Source organism: Cajanus cajan, chromosome 3, assembly GCF_000230855.2.
Source record: "Cajanus cajan strain Asha chromosome 3, NIPB_CcT2T_4, whole genome shotgun sequence".
Classification (NCBI taxonomy): Eukaryota; Viridiplantae; Streptophyta; class Magnoliopsida; order Fabales; family Fabaceae; genus Cajanus; species Cajanus cajan.
The window spans coordinates 6,888,444-6,904,726 of record NC_138519.1 but is presented as its reverse complement, the minus strand read 5'-3'; the positions used below and the strand labels follow the sequence as shown (position 1 = coordinate 6,904,726).

General features: G+C 30.9%; 1 protein-coding gene and 1 long non-coding RNA gene across 2 annotated transcripts; one reads left to right on the top strand and one right to left on the bottom strand.

Annotated features, from left to right (window-relative positions):
• Nucleotides 1–3,848: 3,848 nt before the first annotated feature.
• On the top strand, nt 3,849–6,242 carry LOC109815539 (6,7,8-trihydroxycoumarin synthase). Its single transcript, XM_020380290.3, has 2 exons — nt 3,849–4,825; nt 5,476–6,242. Exons 1-2 carry the CDS (start codon nt 3,938–3,940, stop codon nt 6,082–6,084), a joined length of 1,497 nt encoding a protein of 498 aa, XP_020235879.1. The 5' UTR covers nt 3,849–3,937; the 3' UTR covers nt 6,085–6,242.
• A 5,336-nt stretch (nt 6,243–11,578) lies between these two features.
• On the bottom strand, nt 11,579–13,091 carry LOC109815533 (uncharacterized). Its single transcript, XR_002241187.3, has 4 exons — nt 12,438–13,091; nt 12,349–12,381; nt 12,063–12,140; nt 11,579–11,745 (listed from the first exon to the last, which is right to left on the bottom strand). It is a non-coding gene; the product is annotated as an uncharacterized LOC109815533 (long non-coding RNA).
• Nucleotides 13,092–16,283: the final 3,192 nt, after the last annotated feature.

Sequence of the window (16,283 nt, the reverse complement as noted above, 5' to 3'; positions counted from 1 at the left end):
ATCCGAAAGTCTATAAATAGGGGGTTGGGGGCCTTCAAGAGTTTTGGAGTTTTTAGAGAGAAGTTTTAGAGAGAAGGTCTTTGGGTCAGTGAGCTCCTTTCTCTCCCAAATTTCTCTGTTTGACTCCTTTTCTCCTCTAGATCACTAACTCCTTCTGACTTTTCTTGAAATTCAGATTAGAAAGCTTGTTTTGGGAGGACTGAAGTTCCGAGTTGAGCCTCGAGGGGAAATTATACTTTTGTTCAGTCTTTGGCTATCTGAGCCAATCTTCAGGTAAGGGAAGCTAGAATGTTTGTTATTTAAGTTGCATGTGAGTTTAGAAACTCAATTGATGCATGGAAGTTGAGGATCCATGGCTGGATCGGAGAATTCGCTAATTGTTCAAAGTCTTGGAAAAAAATGGGGTTTCTGGTGAATTTGATGCATCAGATGGGTGCATGTTGATTCTAGGTTTATTTAAGTTGTATGGAGCCTATGTATTGTGTTTTGTGTTTGCATGTGACTGGATTTGTTGGTTTGGATGAAAGTTTCTGAACTCTCTGACTGGGATTAGACTAGGCGCAGGTTGAGTGCGCCAGGCATGGAAGAGCTTAGGGCTCTCAGGTTGGGATTAGGCTGGGCGAGCTCAGGCTACGCCGAGCGTAAATATGTTAAAAGTTAAAATGTTAGATCATATATGTGTGATATATGATGTATGGTGAGGTGTGATTCATATGTATGCTTTGTGATGATACGTTTGAATGTTTGAATATGATATGACATGCGTATATGTTCATATGAGTATGACTGTTGATCATAATGGTGGGCAGATCATTATGATGTATGATGCATGATTGCATGTGATGTCTTATGACATGTGTATGATTGTTGATCATGATGGTGGGCAGACCATTATGATGTATGATGCATGATTGCATGTGATGCCTATGGCATGAGTCTAGCCTAGGACTTGAGGAGAGGAAAAATATTTTCGAACTGGAAGAGCTCACATAGAGTCTCTTGAGAGTGGTGCTTGGATAGGCCACTGATATATGAGAGTGGTGCTCTGGGAGGCCACTGGATTTGGGAGAGTGGTGCTCAGATAGGCCACTGGGTTGGGTGAGTCTTCTCTAAGTCCTTAGCTAGTGTTGGAGCGGGGTATGAGGTCGAGGGTTATTTCCCTTAACCAAGTACTCGGGAAGGTGCGTGGATCCTTGCGGATAGTCGGTGGGCGAACTCCACAATTGACTTGGTTAATGCATGCCAAGGTCGTGGTAAGCCCGTACCCAGCTGTGCTATACCTGTCGGTGGATCTGGACTTCCAATTGTGTAAGTGACATCATCCGAGTAAACCCGAGGGAGGATTATATATCCTGTTTAGATGTGACCGAGCGGGCGCATTGGGCGTGAAAACGGTTGGAGTGGTTTCGGTAGGATGGAATGTCACTTATACAGCTCTATTGTTGTGGAGATCTCCTAGGTGTATGCGTGACGACGCATTAGATGATTGATATGCATTGATATCTTTCATGAGATGCATTTATTGCATGATTATTAATATGATGAAGTGTGGTGTTTGACTTCATGATTGGTGGATTGTATTTTATGCATGAGTAGTATTGGATAGAGTGTATGGTGTGACTCTATGAATACGATTGTGTAGTATAGATTATTATGATTCATTTGTGAATTCTAGCTTACCCTTCTGTTTCCATGTGGTGGAACTGCGATGATCATACTTGGTATGGGAGCAGGTCAGGGCTAACTTGGAGTCGAGGTGACCGCTGCGAGACGGGGAGTTTGATCCTCGTGTTAGGGTTACCATTTTGGGTAGCGATTTTTGTCTGTTTGACCGGCACTAGGGAATATTATTTTTTGGGATGACTGTACATATATGGCATTTTATTTTTGTATTTAAAGAATTTGGTTATTTTTATTCTGTATGAGTTATCCAATTTAATATTTTCCTTAGTTCACTAGTAGTAGTGGGATTCCACTAAGTGTAGAGACCATGGCGGGTCGTTACACAAAACATATATTAATTAAGAACAAAAGTACAACAATTAATTGAATAAAAAATTTAATTGAATGAAAACATGAAAGAGTTACATGGGTCAAGAAACTATATCAATCCTTAATAACAAGTGAATTAGCTACTCATGGTTAATGAGATTGTAGAAAGAAACAAAGGGAGGCTTTCAAGACTGTGATGCCTAATGTTAATTACTTTATTTTGTAAATCTTTCTTAAATATATAATATGTAAAGTGTCATTATGATTTCTCTAACTCTTATTTTTATAAGATTTTAAATGAGTTTTCTTTCAACATAGACTTACAGTGTCCACTCGCTCAAAGCAATTAGCTATCTCACTTAAGCGAGTATTTCATGAGTACTTTCAATAGTATCTATGCTCTTGCTCACTTTAGCAGTCAAGTTACTTGCTTGAGTGAGAATAAGATTACTCAAGGTGTACTTCACTTTCACTTTGAGTGAAGCTCCTTATGCTAAACTTTTTTATTTTTTATTGGCCTAAGCTCTTTCATTTATCCTTATATCTCAAAAACTAACAAAAATATCAAAAACACCTAAAACTTAAAGATATTAATTAATTAAAGGGACCAAATTAAAAAACTTATTTTTTTTTATAAAAACATGCATGATTCTAAATAATAAAATATATTTAATAATTACCTAAATTAAGTAAAAGATATTAACACATTTAACAATTAACATGTCCTCCGATTCACCATTTGCCTCAAACGTCTCTGCCTTTTCCTCATCCGCAATACTCTCTTCGTCATCATCAACATTAACCACACTTTATCAACATATTACAATAAATATTAAATATAGTGACATACAAAAACTAAACTGTCACTATAAGTATAATATATGTAAGTATATATTTATTTGACATATTTTAGGTATATATCTATTTAACAATATATTTTGTGTGTCACTATAGTTTATACCCACACTTTTTTAATAATATATCAACATATATTATATTTATTGTGTAAGTAAAAGTAATTTTTAATAATACTTATTGTGTACTATATATAAAATATGTATTAATATACGACTTGTAGTGACACCTTCCCAAATAGTCGATCCTCCAATTTTCATCAATCTCATCACTCCCAAATTCTGTAGAGGTAATCATTACTGTGCAAGACAAAATATGCAATTGGACATTCATTAAAATTGAAATAGTGAAAAGTATATCTTGATAACAATTTTGCAAATTCTAGAAGTAAATTAATCGATATTGCTTGATGCCACAAAAAGTAAACTACAAGAAAACGACACCCTTACCTCATAAAAAGCAATCAACTTGCTTAAGGGGTCGGGTTGAACATATAAATTTAATCTTATCAGAATTCAACGGGTTGGCCATAATTACATAAATTTAATCTTATCAGAATTCAACGGATTGTATTAAAATCAATTTATGTAATTTTTTTAAATACAACTAAATCCAACTAGATTAGAACAGATTGAATTATATTAATCGAATTAATATAATTAAATTTATTTATTTATTATAAAAATTTAAAAATTTCACAATAGATATAAATTATTTAATATTTTATCATAAATACAGTATTTATTAATTTAAAAGTATTTATTTATTAAATATTATTTATATTTAAAATATTTATTTATTATAAAATTTAGTTATACAACATAAACAATTATTCTATACATGCAAATTCTTAAATACTATTAAAAAATATTTCTCAAAATTAAATATCAGAACTTTTATTATCACATTTTTTTTTTTTTGATAAGCCATCCCATTTTATTATCTTCACATTTTCTCTGTTTATAGTGACCTAGCGTTACCCAGTGCTATCTGATTTTATGATGTTTTTTTGCTTATGTCCCTATATATAAGTTTCTAATAAGAGTTTCACAACATATTGTTTTCTTCCACCTCTTAGGATTAGGCCACAATGGTGCCACTACTTCTAATTTTATGCCTTACTCTTCCCGTGCTTTTGTTATTCTTCTTCCAATACCGCAGAAACTTAAAGAACCCACCCCTTCCACCTGGTCCTAGAGGCCTTCCCATTATAGGGAATCTTCATCAGCTCAATAGTTCTTCTCTTCATCTTCAGCTATGGCAACTTTCAAAGAAATATGGCCCTCTATTTTTCCTTCAATTAGGTTTAAGGCCAGCCATAGTTATTTCCTCATCTAAATTGGCCAAAGAGGTTATGAAAGACCATGACCTTGAGTGTTGTGGAAGACCTAAACTACTTGGCCAACAGAAATTGTCCTACAATGGGTTAGAGATGATATTTTCCCCATATAGTGACTTTTGGAGAGAAATTAGGAAACTTTGTGTTGTCCATGTCCTTAGCTCTAGACGTGTCTCTAGATTTTCCTCAATAAGGCAATTTGAGGTCAAACAAATGATAAAGAAAATATCTAACCATGCTTCATCTTCGAAGGTTACAAATTTGAATGAAGTGCTAATGCGTCTCACTAGCACCATGATATGTAGAATAGCCTTTGGGAGAAGATATGAAGATGAAGGAACCGAAAGAAGTAAGTTCCATGGGATGCTGAATGAGTGTCAGGCCATGATGGCAACTTTCTTTTTCTCGGATTATATTCCTTTCTTGGGTTGGATTGATAAACTCAAGGGACTGCATGCTCGTCTTGAAAGAATTTACAATGAATTGGATAAGTTCTACCAGGATGTTATTGATGAACACATGGATCCCAAAAGAAAGACTCCAGAGAATGAGGATTTCATAGATGTCTTATTTCAATTGAAGAAGCAACGTTCGTTTTCCATAGATCTCACAAATGATCACATCAAGGCGGTGTTGATGGTTTGGACTTCTTATCCACCACTTATTTAATTTGTCTATTTCTCTAATAAAAATAGCATAATATATTCGCACACACAAAATACATCATTGTTACGTCATATATATAGATTAGAGAGGTGGGGTATGCGGAGAATATTGTGGAGTACAGACTATATGAATCAACTTTATATATATATATATATATATATATATATGGTAATGAAGCTAGGCCACATGTCTTACTAATTCTGACATAAACAAACGTGTAGCTAGTGTTGAGAAGTGGACAAAAGTAAAGGCAGATTCTCGTGCCATATATTCAAGTGAATGTTAAGCACCATCGGTCCCCAAGGATAATGTGGTCCTCAATTTTCATTATTAATTTCTATTTTTTTATCATAAACTAATTTTATCATGAGACCTGAATTAATTTGCAGAAAAAATCTACATGCCAGTGTGTCACAATTAAATTATTACTAAGGCTTCCCTCGAAATGAATCCAATTTTTTTTCTAATAAGAGTCTAGTTCAGATTGTTGAGTAGAGTGTATAAATGTTTTAAAGTCTTTGATACTAAATTTAATTTTCATTTATTATAAAAAAATAAAAAAAAAACTAATTTTGTCAAAATCTTTTTCAAATCAATTATCAACGGCTGATTTCTTTCTGTAGGACATGCTTGTAGCAGCAACAGATACAACCGCAGCTACAACAGTCTGGGCTATGATTGCACTACTAAAAAATCCAAGAGTAATGAAGAAAGTTCAAGAAGAAATTAGGAGTTTAGGAGGTAAAAAAGAATTTTTAGAAGAAGATGATATTCAAAAGTTTCCCTATTTCAAGGCTATGATAAAAGAGATACTGAGACTGCATCTACCAGCACCACTACTTGTGCAAAGAGAAACAAATGAAGCATGTATTATAGATGGCTATAAAATTCCAGCCAAGACAATAGTGTATGTGAATGCTTGGGCTATCCATAGAGACCCCGAGGTATGGAAAGACCCAGAAGAGTTTTTACCAGAGAGATTCTTAGACAATACTATAGATTTTCGAGGGTTAGATTTTGAGCTAATTCCATTTGGTGCTGGTCGTAGAATTTGCCCTGGTATGCCTATGGCAATTGCTTCTTTGGACCTTATTCTTGCAAATCTTCTTAATTCGTTTGATTGGGAATTGCCAGAAGGAATGGAAAAAGAAGACATAGATACTGAAATGTTGCCAGGACTTACTCAGCATAAGAAGAATCCTCTATATGTTTTGGCTAAGTGTTCAATCTAAAAGTTTGATTAATAAAATTGTAGTAATATTGTTTGTATTCTGCCCGTGAGTATAAGGTAGGAAAATAAGGGCATGCATGTTGATATTACATATGTAGATTGTAATATCTGGCCTGTATCTTTATTTTAGCGCACTGAAATTTTGCCCCTTTTTTTTTATTGTTTGCTTCCTTTTCATAATCCTTTTCTAGCTTCTCTTCTTGGCTTAGTATTAATATTTTTATTATGTACGAAATTTATTGTAAATTTTAAATAAAAATTTACAAGAAGCGGGTTTTTTTTTTCGAACTTTCTTGTAAATTAAAATTTACATATAATTCTCTGATGAATAATAGGTTCTTATGGATTTTGAAAACCGCATGAAAATCTCCTGCAGATTTTTTCGGTAAATAACTTTTTTGTGAAAAAATTCGCATGCAGGAGACTTTTCTAGAAAAAAGTTGCAATAAATTTCATACAGATATAAAAGTTGCAAGTTTGAATGATTTGGGCACAATATATAAATTTATATTTACATTTGCATTGGAGTTGTAACAGACCCAATAGGTCATGTAGCAGTGGAAGAGGCGAGGGTTGCTGGAGCAGGACTTAATCCAAATTAAAAAATAGGAATTTGTGTTTTTTTTTATTAAATATCATTCCTATTTTATGCATTAAACATTAATTTGCAGACATTCCTATTTTATAATTAAACATAAAATGAAATAGACTTCGAGGAGTAGGGTCAGGATGACAATATACCAGGCTCGTAGGGTCGTAGGTCCTTATATTTGGTTATAATTAAATAACCCCTGATAACATAAAATAAATGAGAAAAAAGGAATAAAAAGAGTTGGAAAAACACATTCTAATTGTGTAAGTTTGATACAGTAATAAGTAATTCAATAAAATTAATTAATCAATATTTATTTAATTAACTAATATTATTAATTAAGTTAAATATTTATTTTAATTAGATCAATTCAATGTATTGAAAAAAAAAATTATATTCTTATAAATTATGTTAACTCTTAAAATATTCACTATTCTCACAAAAAAATTATTATGTATTTTTATTAAATATATTAATTTTGAAAATTATTATTGAAATAAAACTTGTTATCATATCTATAAAGTATAATATGTATTATATTATTAAATAAATTTTTATTAGATAATTTTATTTCAAAAAGTATCATTAAATTAATTAAAAGTTATTATTATTAAATTATAATATCTATAAATCATATTAACTATTACACTATTCAATAATTGTTTTTATTAGATGGCTTTATTTTGAAAATTATCATTAAATTAAAATTTATTATCATTAATTTACCGTAATATAAAATTTATAAATTTAATTAGATAAAATAAATATTTAATTAACTTAAGTTTCAAATTAAAATTAATTATAATGAGATATTTATAATTAATTTAGTAAAATAATATTTATTTTTATAAATTTAGACTCAAACGAAAATATTAATTTGTTAAAAGGATTTAAATCCTCTTCTTGAAGAGCATCTCCAGCTTCTCTCGAGCAATATTATAAATCCTTCAATTATCGTAGCTACTATAGCAATTCCCATATTATAAACTGTTGGATACATACGAAAGGTTGAGATTAAACCTCATAAATAGAAAAAGTGATTCCTGTCTCTGAGCTTCTTCTCCTGCAACGTCTTTGTAGTACTCAAACTGCATCACCAATCTTTGTTTCATTCTCCAAATTAACACAATGCTTGAAAATGCTACGGTTGACTTGAGACCTGGACAATACTATTAGCAATATCAATTTTTATAACAGTTTTAGCACGTACTAGCAGTTTATTATTTTCTTCATATATGTATGGATTTGTCCATTATATCATACGGTTTCTGATAAAAATTAGGTCACCCCCTTTAACAATTCCAATAGGTTCTCAGAAATTAATAATGGATCAGAATGTGGGCCTCCCTATCTTATGTTTCATAAAATGGCATGTGGCTTTTATTATGACAGTGGCTTTTCTGAGTTGTGTTGATAGCGTTTTGGAATTTGACGATGAGGCCAATTCCAAGAATGAAGACAACATGCTGTAAGAAGAGAGTTTTATTTTTTCCTTTCTTTAAATTTTTTTTACTTTTAGTCCAACATGGTAACATCCATTATTTTAATGTTTTTATTTATTATTGAAAAAAAACTTTTAAAATTAAATATTTTTTATTTTTAAAATCAATTCTTTTTATCAATTTAAAAAGAGTTAAATTTGTAAGTATTAACTTTTAAAATCATTTATGGCATAACTAATTTTGAAAGTGACAATTTCTTTTTAAATGACATATTTATTTTGGGAGTGTCGATTTTAAAGCAAAACTTGCAAATCAAACAATATTAGATTGTTCATATACAGATTTCATCGATTAATAAGTTCTCAATTGACTAAAATGACTATATTTCTTATGTTACTTCTTAATGAAACAAATTACATATAAATTAAATATTAAAGATAAACTCAAATAATTATATATTTATATATATTTCTATATAATCAAAAGAGATTTAAATACATGCAACATATGTGAACATAATAAGTTGAGTAAATATACCAAAATAATATATCTTATATTATGGAACATGTGTGAAATTAGAAAACATAAGTCATAACTAATCAATGTAATGTTCAATGAAAAATGTAGTTCATTACTCCTTAATGATCTTTATCTCTTCTAGCTACAATGATGATTGATATATAAATATTTGTTAAAAAAAACTAGAACAATTAGTAATAATTCGTAAAACATAAAATAAAATGAGAACTTAAAATAAGAACTTTTAAAATTGTAAAACTTACTTCAATCTACTCAAATATTATTTGTAAATCGACAATAGTATACATTGTCTTCATTATAAAGTATCTGAACTCATAGTTTCATTTTTGTTTATGAGACTAAAAAAGAATAGAAAAATAATTTTAATAGTAATCATAATTCAAAATAAAATACCTTAAAAAATATCATTGTTGGAATTAAAATAACTTATTTTAAGAGAGACGCAATGCATCTTTCTCTTCAATTTTGAACCCTTGAGTATATAGTATCTTGTAATGGCTTTGATGATAAAATGACATTATTATTATTATTATTATTATTATTATTATTATTATTATTATTATTATTATTATTATTATTATTATTTAAAAGCAAATGTAATGATAATCAAGTTTTAGACAACTCTCAATACAACAATTAACACAAGGACACAATTACATATTCAATTAAACATTCCACTCTAGTCTCATACTACTCACTTATGCATGTTGCATGTATACAACTTTGATTCATAGCTTCTTTTTCTCTATCAAAAACATAGATTGTGCATGTCAATACATACAAGTACTTAATCAATACGTATAAGCCCAGATACTTACATAAATTCGTCAAAATTTTGACAACATTTCACATTGGTCTCTAACTACACAAAATGAAAGTAGTAGACATCAAATAACATTACAATCAAATATACACTCAGAGAACAATATAAAATACAATAAATCAAATTTTTGTCAAATTTAAGATAAAACTTAACTTATACTAATTAAATAAGTATAAAAAAAATACTTATCTCAAACTATCTAATAGAACAATTTAAAATTCAATATAAATGATTAAATCAATTTAATCATTTGTATTGAATCTCAATTAAAAATTAAGGTTCACTCAATAAATGTATAAATTTAATATCAAACTATATAGATGCTACATACTTGATTGATTATGTAAATACTAGTTTATCTTTAACAAGTATCTACTTAGTCAAACATTGCTGAAGTGATAAATGTTGCCGGAAAATTGTTGTCAAGGCATGAGATATTTATCTTTTAAGAGTCTTTAAAAAATACAAGTATTTCATAAGTGTAGTCAGATTTAAGAAATTGTTGAAGTATTAACTGTTCAGAAAGGGATATATATATATATATATATATATATATATATATATATATATATATATATATATATTTCTCATGTCGCATTTTGTAGCTATGTGTTAGAATTATTAGATGGGTAGTATTGTAGCATGTGAAATGTTTTTGTCATTTGGTGGCAACTTTAATTCTAAATCATTCCTTTATAATGAGATGCCATTATGGCAACTAGTCTTATTTACCTTATGGCTAACTACTACTTACACATGATTAATAATAATCCCTGAATTTTTTAAGATTTTTTTAAGTTAAGTTTCATGATTGCATCATTGTTTATGTTAGTCAATAGAGAACTTTCTGCTACCTTGTAATTAAGTGATGTAGAGTTGAAGACTCAATTTTGTGGAAACTTTATTACTTATTTATTTATCAATGTGCTTGGGAGGATGGAGGGATATTACATTCTTAGTTGAAGATCCCACGTTATCTAGGAACAAGGTTATGTAAAGTCTACATTCGAGAAGTTCGATCTTTGGTGTAAGTTGATGTGTTGGAAATCTCATATTAGACAAATAAAGTCATGCAAACTTTACATTCAAGATGTCTAATTCTCGACATGAAGAGATGTGTTGGAGATCTCACATTAACTAGGAATAAGGTCATAATAGTGTATATAAGTGGGGAGCAATCCCTTAATCCACTCAACCTTACAAAACTAGTTTGTAAGGTAAGGATTGCTCCCCATTTATATACGCTATTTTGACCTTATTCCAAGTTGATGTGAGATATTTAACATACACCCCTCGCGTTGAGGATTGGATATCTTGAGCGTAAAGTTTGTGTGACCTTCTTCCTAGATGATGCGAAATTTCCAACACACACCCTTACACTGAGGACTGGACATTTGTGGGTATCCAATAATGGTTTAATAGCAGGTGGCCTGATAAGTCCAACAACACGAATCATTAGGATAGGCTCTGATATATGCTTTAATAGCATCTTAAAAAAATGGATTAATAATCTAACTCAACATTATAAAATTGACTTATAAGATAAAGATTATTATTTTCCATTTATATACACTATTATGGTCTTAGTTCTAGTCAATAGAAGATTTCCAACACATTCTTCTCATACTAAGGACTAAACATCTCGAACGTGAAGTTTGTATGACTTTATTCTTAGACGATGTGATCACTTCAAAATTCGTGTAGAAGTGTGCAACAAATTTGGCTGTCTAAATTAAGCATATGTCACATTGCCACATTCATTGCCCCAGCACTGCTCTCCACATCTTATATACAATCACTAGTGAAAAAAAGGCTTTTAAAATCGGTTATTTTGGACTTTTAAAATCGGTTATGGAACCGATCTTAAAAGTCTACCTTTTCAAAATCGGCTCTTTTAAGATCGGTTATCAACTAATTTTAAAAGTAGACTTTTAAGATCGGTTGATTTATAACCGATCTTAAAAGTCAAGACTTTTAAAATCGGTTATGTAACAACCGATTTTAAAAGTCTATTGAAATAAAATAAAAAAATAATTTAATATGAATCTTATAATAGTTAAATGAGTAACAAAACCTAGAGACAAATTACATCACCAAAAAAGTATTAATAGCCATTTAACTGATATAACCTAGAGACAAACTCGTTTTTTAGTAGGAAAACAACAGTAGAAAACAAAGAACAAGGTAGAAGAACACCTTCAGATTTGGAGTTCCTTTATATGTGAGCAAATTAGGGGACTTCCCTGGAAGTTTCTGTTGCTCCAGCTGAATATTTACTAATTAACATCAGATCATTATCTCAACAGGAAAGTACAAGAAGATATAATAACCAAAGCCAGCCAAAGAATTAGAAGAGCTGAATAAAGTGCCAGTACTGTAATTTTATAGTCGGCTCTAAATATAACCTGTTCAAGCTAATCTAGGTCTCTGATTGTCACTTTAACACTCTACAGATAAGAGGGTGATAATCCAGCCTCTAGAACATATATAATTTTGTATATTTAGCGGTAAAAGGTAATTTGAGAGTGACTAACAGCAAAAGAGAATATAATTATAACTGACGTTGAAGAAAAAACTCCAACCTACAAAATTTCAGGCATTTTCCGTGCTTTTCCATGTACAAAGTCGATGAGATATGCCAATCCATGATTTGCATAATCCTGCAACCACACTACTAAATCAATATTTTCTTTTGGCACATCAACAGAAGTAACCATTTTGATCCCTAGATCTTACATGCATACCAAATCATTCTAGCAATTCGTTTTTTACTCTCATCAAGAGATGTTCCATATAAAATAAACAAAATGGTCTATGACAATGACATATTCCTATTTCAAATTTGACAAGAACAGGAAAAAGCTTTACCTGTTTATAACTCAAGGTAGCCAGCCTTTCATCCTGCAAATAAAGGTGTTACGTTAAAGCTTTTACACATGAATATAAGGTATTCTGACCTCATTCTGAATTTCTGATCCCAGAGGTCACTGAATCTCACTGGCTCTCCGGCAGCGGTGAAAATGCTAACTTCACCGAGACTTTCCGCGATTTGGGGACTATAGTGGGAATTGGAAACCCTAGGAGAAATGATAGAGTGTCTTAGGGTGACAGTGACACCCTTTGAGGCAATCAATTTGGGGGAATAATTAAAGGGAGTGGCAGGGAAAGTGTAAGAATTTGAGGGAGAGATTGATGTTGGGCGGAAAGAAGGTCGCAAGGATTGCAGAGTTGCCATGGTGTAGTTCAACTCTTCAAATCGAAATGAAGACGAACCCTAACGTAGATGTGGTGGTGGAAACTGGAAACCGGAAACTGTGGAAGAAGTTCAATGTTGTCACTGTAGATGAGACTCGGACCCGAAGCACAGACCACAGAAATTTGTAAACGAAACCTAATGTTGTTCACGGAGAAGGAGAAGGGTGGCGATTTCAGGGCGCGCACAGTTTCTTTGTTCAACGTAATGCGTAACCGAGAACAAACGAACCTGAACGAAGAAGCAGAGAGTGGAGGCCGAAATTCTAGATACGGAAAAAGATATTTAAGATCGGTTATCTAAGAACCGATTTTGAATGTTACATACGAAATCGGTTCCTATATAACCGATCTTAAAAGTAGTAAAAAAGACATGATTTAAAATTAGTTAAATTGTGACTGATTTTAAAAATAATTTTTAAAATTGGTTATATTTGAACCGATCTTAAAAGTTGTGTCAGACATATATTTTAAGATCGGTCATAAAATAACCGATTTTAAAAGTACTTTTAAAATTGATTAAATTTTAACCAATTTTAAAAATGTTTATATTATTTACAAAATTGTCACCGCATCACTTTTAAGATCGGTTACTTTGTAACCGATCTTAAAATTCCGATTTTAAATCCAATTTTTGCACTAGTGAATTTAATTTCCATAAATCTCACATCATGCATATTTTCTTTTTTGCACCACTTTCCTAACGTAACCTTTTCTCCTAATTAACGTAACCTTATTGTTAACAAAAACATATTTTCAGACATGGCCATAAACAACTATTACATCTCCAATATTTTTTTTAGTGTATAAGATTAAGACATTGGGACAGAGGAGGAAGGATGCAAACTCATTGAACTATATTCAGCCTTTCCCCGGACTGACCTTGAAATGGTCACTGAAATAAGGAGAAAAGATCTAAACTACAAGACCAATTTCATGAAAGACTGCAAGACCTAAACTCACTGCAATAAGGAGAAATGGTCGGAACAAGGATAATCATGCCAACTGCCAAGGAATCCAAATATATATATATTCTAGGACGTAAAAAATACATATCCGAAAAAAATTGACAAAAGATAATGATTTTATTGTGTTTCTTGCCAAGTTCATCAATAACCCAGCTACATTAATTACCTCTCTAGAAACACTCATTTACAACAATCATGAGCAGGGAAAATAAGGTTATATAATTCAAATAGACAACTCTCCTCGTGAAATTAAATATGTGATTGCGTTTCCGTCGCTTTTTTAACCACTTCCCTTATCAAACCCACCAAACACGCTAACATGCTTCCATCACCATTCATCTGATTTTGGTGCCATTCGTCCAACAACCCAGGGTACTAGATCATTACAAGAACTCAAGTGGCCCGCTCTTGAAACTTGTTTAAAATTTGCCACATATTTTCTTTTAATTTTTATAGAATTTATTTTATAAAAAACCATTTAATCATTAAGCTTCCACATAGGATGGATCTTTTCTATGACTCTAAATGTGTTGAGTTGAACTGAACTCGATCCAACTCAATTTTACTTGATAACATTTGGCTTAACTCTCAATTCAACTCGAATTTGACATTTTTTTCTTACTCAAACTTGGTTAAATTCAAGCTTGCTAGCAGCTCAATTTAGCTTGTTAGCTCAAAACATATGAATTAAGATTCAATTTTTTTAATCTTATACATTTCAAATTTGTAATTTATTAATAGATTTTATATAAAATGATGATTGTTTATTTTTTTAAAAGAGAAAACATAACTTATTTTATTAGCTTTGTAATATTGTAAGATATGAGTCTCAAGAAACATTATTACAACTTATTAAAGTTTGTAAAAATTAAAACTACGCCACTGATCTTTTCTCCATAGTTTGGTATCAGTGATGAACTTTAAGATCACACGTTTCTAAAATGGTTGTGACTTTAAGTTCCTAGATCCTTAGGAAAATTATCCAAGATCTTAATATTATTTTGAGCTCTGAAGAATTCAGTTCCTAGGGGTTTTAAATTATTTAGAATTGTTTGGGATCTTCCAAACATTTCGTCTATAGATTCGCTTTCTTTCATGGAAAATAACTCATAGTGCCTATGAAGTGTGGCAAATCATCCGAGCCTTACATCTTCAGTACCCTCATAAGTTATCCTCATGGCATCCCATATTTTCTTAGCCATTGAACAACTGCAGAACTTGTTGTACACTATTATGGATAAGGAGCAAGCAATGATGTATCTTGTTGTAATGTTGAGCTGCAATGTTGTATTCATCCTGAGTATACTCATTCTCAAGCTTTTGGTAATAGCAACATCACCTTGAGTGATGATTCTCCAAAGGTGGTATTGGATGAATTTGATGAACATTTCCATTCAATCCTTCTGATACAAGTAGTTCTCTACATTGAAGGTAAAGGGCCTTGTAAGAGAGACTCCTTTTGGTAGGTATTGTTCTTCATTGCTTCCCATAATGGATCTTTGTCCTTTAGCACGGTTAGATGTTCGACTTTGTCAGAAGCTAAACTCTGATACCAAACCATGGAAAAAAGATAAATATTAGAAAGGAGTTGAATAATATATAAAAAAACTCGCACATTTTCTACAATGAGGTAGTATGAAGTAAGAAGAGTAGTTAGATAAAATATTGAGTATTTTTATACTGGTTCGTCTCATCGAGACTACGTCAAGTTCTCAATCAAATCAGATTGAGTTTTGCTATCTTTTGATTTTAAAACATTATTTTTAAGTTATAGAGTGGGGAAGCCCGTCAAGACCTAATGGGTCAACTCTGATCCACTTAAACCAAACTTAAAAATCATTGTCCAATTAGTCCAATTTATCATTTGATTTTAAAACATTATTTTTAAGTATTAAAATGTATTATTATTTTTTAATTATATTTGTAGAAATAAACATTTAAATTATGTTTGTGTATTGGAAAAAGAAAAGAAAATATATAAATTTTTACTATAAGTTAAAAAAATTAGCACATACGCAGGTTGAATAAGTTTTTTTTTTTTTTGGAAAAACTACTATTTTAACCTATGCGTTAACTATTTTTTAATTTGTGAGAGAAACTTATTTCATCTATTATTTTTATTATTTTATAAATATTTCAAGAGAAATTTATTTAACCTATGCGTTAACTATTATTTTATAAATATAAAAAGTTTCCAAATTTCATAGTTACATTCTTATGTAAGAATCAACATGTAAAGGCAAAGTTCCAACTTCATAAATCATACAACAGTGAATGAAGAAACTCACCTGTAATTTATGGCTATCACCAACAATAAGAGGTTTCTGGTTCTACTTTCACAACCTGTCAAAGAAAAAAAGTATGCAGAGATCAACTTCCTTACAACCAATTATCCAGCTATTATAATAGTAGGAGATCAGTAAAATGTCTCCCAATCACTACACTATTAAAAGGTTAGGCTTCGGACTTGTAATAGGTTTGATATTGAAACTCACAAAAAAAAAAGTTATGTTCTTCATGTTGCATTCTAGCATTCTGATGAGTCGTGTGGGATTGTCAACACTAGATGCAATAAAATTACAA